This window comes from Triticum urartu, chromosome 3A (assembly GCF_056163025.1).
Source record: "Triticum urartu cultivar PI428250 chromosome 3A, HENAU_Tu73, whole genome shotgun sequence".
Classification (NCBI taxonomy): Eukaryota; Viridiplantae; Streptophyta; class Magnoliopsida; order Poales; family Poaceae; genus Triticum; species Triticum urartu.
In genome coordinates this window covers 210177889-210182997 of record NC_141875.1, presented here as the reverse complement: position 1 = coordinate 210182997, position 5109 = coordinate 210177889, and the positions used below count along the sequence as shown (strand labels likewise).

The following is a 5109-nucleotide window of genomic DNA, read 5'->3' as shown; positions in this document are numbered from 1 at the left end:
CGGGAAGACAAAATCTCCATGTTGTACTTGTCATTGCTGATTACGGAGGGAGTACTTGACTACCTCCCCAGTGTCCCCACGATTATCAGCAGCTCCCGCAAATTTGCAGCCGCCGCCGCCGCCGCCGTTGCTGTTACCCTGCCGCCGCCGCCGCCGCCGCCTTGTTCGGAGAAATGGGGAAAAAAGCCATCCGATACGCCGTGGTCAGTACTACTATCTTCCCCTCTCCTGTTCTTCACTCGCAAATCTGTCCGGAAGGAGAAGTGACGCTGGCGCGGCCGTCATCGTCTGTCTCGTCGCAGGTGGATGCCTTCGCGGCTGAGCCGTTCAAGGGCAACCCCGCCGCAGTATGCCTCCTCGAAGAGGAGGGCGCCTCCGCGGCCGTGGACGACCGGTGGATGCAGTCCGTCGCCGCCGAGTTCAACCTCTCGGAGACCGCCTTCCTCGCCCGGGACTCCTCCGGGGGAGCCGGCGCAGCCCCGCGGTTCCACCTCCGATGGTTCACTCCCGTCACCGAGGTATCCTGGCTCCCCATCCATCTCGTCCACAAATCCCAGAGCCCCCTCTTACGACCAGTATCGACCTGAACTTCTGAACATGTTGATTTGCACAGTTACCTACCTTGACTCATCATTTCATTGTTTTCAGGTTGACCTCTGCGGCCACGCGACGTTGGCCTCTGCGCACTTCCTCTTCACGACTGTTCTTCCGGAGCATGGCAAGCTGGAGTTCATGACCAGGTCCGGGATCCTGACTGCCAAGAAAGTCCCTGCACCAGGGAGCACTGGCGTCCCTGGTGAGGAGCAGGGGAAGCTGTTTATTGAGCTGGATTTCCCCATGATTGGTTTTCTGGAATGCAACGAAACGCCGTCGATTCTGGAGACCCTAAACGGTGCACCCATTGTCAGCGTTCACAAATCGGCTACCGACGGCGACCTCATTGTACTGTCTCTCCCCATATTTTTGTTTCCATAGTTACATTTGAGGATCAACTTCCTCATTTTATAATGGAGCATGCTGGTGCGAATGTATGGTCTTTCAGAAACATTAATTGTCAATAAAAATCTTGCATGATTTTCAGGTGGAACTTTCTTCAGGAAAAGAAGTTGTTAATATCCTTCCTAGCATCGATGAAATTAAAAACTTGGCCTGCAGGGGTCTTATTGTTACAGGACCGGCGCCGGCTGGATCTGGTTATGACTTCTTTACACGTTTCTTCTGCCCAAAATTTGGGATAGATGAGGTGATGTCCTTTGTTAGTCCAAAGCATATAGAAACGGCGAAACTTATTTAACTTACCACATCATCGACCATTTTTTGTACTTCAATATGTACTTAGCTAACTAAATATGAGTGCATGATTGCCTCTCCCAAGTTGCGGTACCTAATTATGCTCATGTGTAATGTTTACATCTTTCAGTCTGGTTACCATAGTCATGTAGTCTATTGAGTTGTCTACTTCCAGCTTGTTCTGAGCCTTCCTTGTCTCGATTTCGTAATTAGTAGTGTTAACTAGGCAGTTTTTACCTTGCAGTTGTGACAGATAATTTCACCAAGGAATTGGAATGTCTTGTATTACATAGGAGTAGTTGAACACTAAGTATATACTCCCTCCGTCCCAAAATAAGTGTTGCTGATTTAGTACAACATTGTGCTAACTTTGTACTAAATCAGCAACACTTATTTTGGGACGGAGGGAGTATAAGAAAAAACTCATTCATTCAACATTTACCATTGGGCGTATATTGGCATTCGATATTCTCCATGTAATACATCTTCCTGTTCCATAACTCATACCCTTTGATCACTATATTTCGACAGGACCCTGTTACTGGCAGTACACATTGTGTTTTGGCACCCTATTGGGGTAGAAAGCTGGGGAAGCAAAAAATGACGGCATTTCAAGTATGTGCTTAGCTGTGTTTTCAGCAATTTAATTGATATAAACTCAAAAAATATTTTATTTAAAAAATGGTGCTGCAACATGCACTCGATCAGCTGAACCATGATGTTGGCTTTCCTTCATATGTATCATCAGGCATCTCCAAGGGGTGGAACACTATACCTGCAACTGGATGACGCAAATCAGAGAGTGCAGATCCAGGGAGAAGCTCTTACTGTGATGGATGGAACGCTCCTAGCCTAGCCAGCATGCCTTTAGCAATTTGGCATCCATCTACTCGTATATGCCTTGAAGGACAACCATTCATCCATCTACTCGTATATTCGTGGAGTTATAATATGACTTTGGATGGTGGTGATTCTGTTTGTTGTTATATGCTTGTTGAACAGTTAACTGCTTATGGGTACAAAAAATAAAAAACATCCTGAGCTCTTCTAGAGACCTGAACAATGTCCGGCAATTGCGGATACCGATGGGGGCTTGTCTGAGGGGAAGTGATTTCATTGTATTTCCGTGCCACAAATGCCATGTATTGGGCTTGACGAGATGACATCCAACTTGCCGAAGGCACTATATGGTGTTTGTTGCATAATGAGGAGTATGGACTGTATGGTGTTTGTTGCATAATGAGGACCGAACCTCGGAAATAATCCGTGCCTCGTGACCATCTGGTACGTGAGGTTATGTCTCACTACCAAACAAATCTACGTGCAGTTATAGTTTTGATTTTATGTATTTTACAAAACACGGTTGACATTTTTCAACCAAGTGTCTTATTTATGAACTAATTGCACATTTGTCACGAGACATGCTGCCATATCGTTGTCCTCATGCACGGGAACAACCTCCCCCCCCCCCCCCCCCCCCCCCCCCCCGCGCGCGCTAACGGTAGCCGCCACTACTACAAGGAAGCTAGGCCCCGATACCATAGCCAGGGGCAATGGTGCTGCAAGGTCGGCAACAGGGGCCACCATGCGTGTTGCACTCCAATGGGGGTGGGGTGCTGCATGGCGGCACTTCGTGCTAAAAAGGCACATGTCGCAATGCTGCAAGAGGAGCGTTGCAACATCGACCGCACACAGTTGTAAGGAGTTGTGAGAAGTGCTTCGATGGCGACCGTGGTATGCTATGAAGATGCCAATGACTAAACTGAAGGAGGAGGGTGATGTGTGTTGTGATGGGCAGTGGATGCTACGACAGGGAGATGCCCGACGATGTCTGTTACAATAGGGCCTCCAGGGGTGCTGCAAGAGCAGAGCAGGGATGAGGGTTCACAACATCACCCACTGCTCGCAGCATCACCGATGCTAGGAGGTCATGTGACTGCAGCATCACCCTTGTTGTGATGTGGGCATCGTCGCGCTGCTAGCTCATCGAGTTGCAGCATCACCACTGCTACAATGAGGAACGACGTCGGTGCCGTGAGCTCATTTGTTCGGAATGTAGAGATTGCCGACGCTGGGATGGGGACGGCGTCGGTGCAACGAGTTCATCAGTTGACAACATAAGTCATTGTTGCGAAGTATGCGACGTCGTCGTCGAACAGTGCTTGTTCCTACTACAAGAGCGGCACTACGAGTGGGTTGTGCTGGGACGTGAGAAGAATATAAGGAATGAGGAAGGGGAGGGACAACCGTATGTTGCATTGACCAAATCAAATGACCATGTGGCCTAGCTCATCGAGTTGCAGCATCACCACTGCTACAATGGGGAACAATGCCGGTGCCGCGAGCTCATTTGTCCGGAATGTAGAGATTGCCGATGATGGGATGGGGACGGTGTTGGTGCAACGAGCTCATCAGTTGACAACATAAGTCATTGTTGCGAGGTATGCGGCATCGCCGTCGAACGGTGCTTGTTCCTACTACAAGAGCGGCACTACGAGTGGGTTGTGCTGGGACGCGAGAAGAAAATAAGGAATGAGGAAGGGGAGGGACAACCGTATGTTGCATTGACCAAATCAAATGACCATGTGGGGGCAGATTGGACGTTTGGTGAGCTGGCTGATTTGTGATCCCCTAAAGAAACTGTTGGGTATACCTTCTACCTCAGATCCGAAGGCAAGATCTTTGTTGCCAAGAATGGGTCCTTTCTAGAGAAAGAGTTTCTCTCGAAAGAAATAAGTGGGAGGAAGGTAGAACTTGATGAAGTATTACCTCTTGAACCGGTAAGTGGCGCAGCTCAAAAAAATGTTCCTGAGGTGCCTGCACCGACTAGAGAGGAAGTTGATGATGATGATCATGAAATTTCAGATCAAGTTGCTACTGAACTTCGTAGGTCCACAAGGACACGTTCCGCACCAGAGTGGTACAGTAACCCTGTATTGGAAGTCATGTTGTTAAACAACGATGAACCTTCGAACTATGAAGAAGCGATGGCGGGCCCAGATTCTGACAAATGGCTGGAAGCCATGAAATCCGAGATAGGATCCATGTATGAAAACGAAGTATGGACTTTGACTGACTTGCCTGTTGATCGGCGAGCCATAAAAAATAAATGGATCTTTAAGAAGAAGACAGACGCGGATGGTAATGTGACCATCTATAAAGCTCGGCTTGTCGCTAAGGGTTATCGACAAGTTCAAGGGATTGACTACGATGAGACTTTCTCACCCGTATCGAAGCTGAAGTCCGTCCGAATCATGTTAGCAATTGCCGCATTCTATGATTATGAGATATGGCAAATGGACGTCAAAACGGCATTCCTTAATGGTTTCCTTAAGGAAGAACTGTATATGATGCAGCCGGAAGGTTTTGTCGACCCTAAGAATGCTAACAAGGTATGCAGGCTCCAGCGATCCATTTATGGGCTGGTGCAAGCATCTCGGAGTTGGAACATTCGCTTTGATGAGATGATCAAAGCGTTTGGGTTTATGCAAACTTATGGAGAAGTCTGCGTTTACAAGAAAGTGAGTGGGAGCTCTGTAGCATTTCTCATATTATATGTAGATGACATACTTTTGATGGGAAATGATATAGAACTTTTGAGCAGCATTAAGGCCTACTTGAATAAGAGTTTTTCAATGGAGGACCTTGAAGAAGCTGCTTATATATTAGGCATCAAGATCTATAGAGATAGATCAAGACGCCTCATAGGTCTTTCACAAAGCACATACCTTGATAAGATATTGAAGAAGTTCAATATGGATCAGTCTAAGAAGGGGTTCTTGCCTGTGTTGCAAGGTGTGAATTGAGCTCAGCTCAATG

At 47.5% G+C, this 5109-nt stretch overlaps 1 protein-coding gene across 2 annotated transcripts; it reads left to right on the top strand.

The window, feature by feature from the left end:
* LOC125543641 (uncharacterized) lies at positions 1-2344 on the top strand. Of its 2 annotated transcripts, XM_087546820.1 has the most exons (6): positions 23-203; positions 303-518; positions 649-942; positions 1082-1243; positions 1822-1905; positions 2039-2344. In XM_087546820.1, the coding sequence occupies exons 1-6, from the start codon at positions 174-176 to the stop codon at positions 2144-2146; spliced, it is 894 nt and encodes a 297-aa protein (XP_087402946.1). In that variant the 5' UTR covers positions 23-173; the 3' UTR covers positions 2147-2344. The 2 variants fall into 2 exon arrangements, with proteins under 2 accessions (XP_087402945.1, XP_087402946.1); XM_087546819.1 differs by having other exon boundaries at positions 1-203; positions 303-942.
* Positions 2345-5109: the final 2765 nt, after the last annotated feature.

Bases quoted from the DNA above. Each gene is read 5' to 3' on its own strand.
- LOC125543641 (XM_087546819.1), top strand. From the start codon at position 19: ATGTTGTACTTGTCATTGCTGATTACGGAGGGAGTACTTGACTACCTC. The intron at 204-302 runs GTCAGTACTACT...GTCTCGTCGCAG, and splicing joins AAGCCATCCGATACGCCGTG to GTGGATGCCTTCGCGGCTGA. The intron at 943-1,081 runs GTACTGTCTCTC...CATGATTTTCAG, and splicing joins CTACCGACGGCGACCTCATT to GTGGAACTTTCTTCAGGAAA.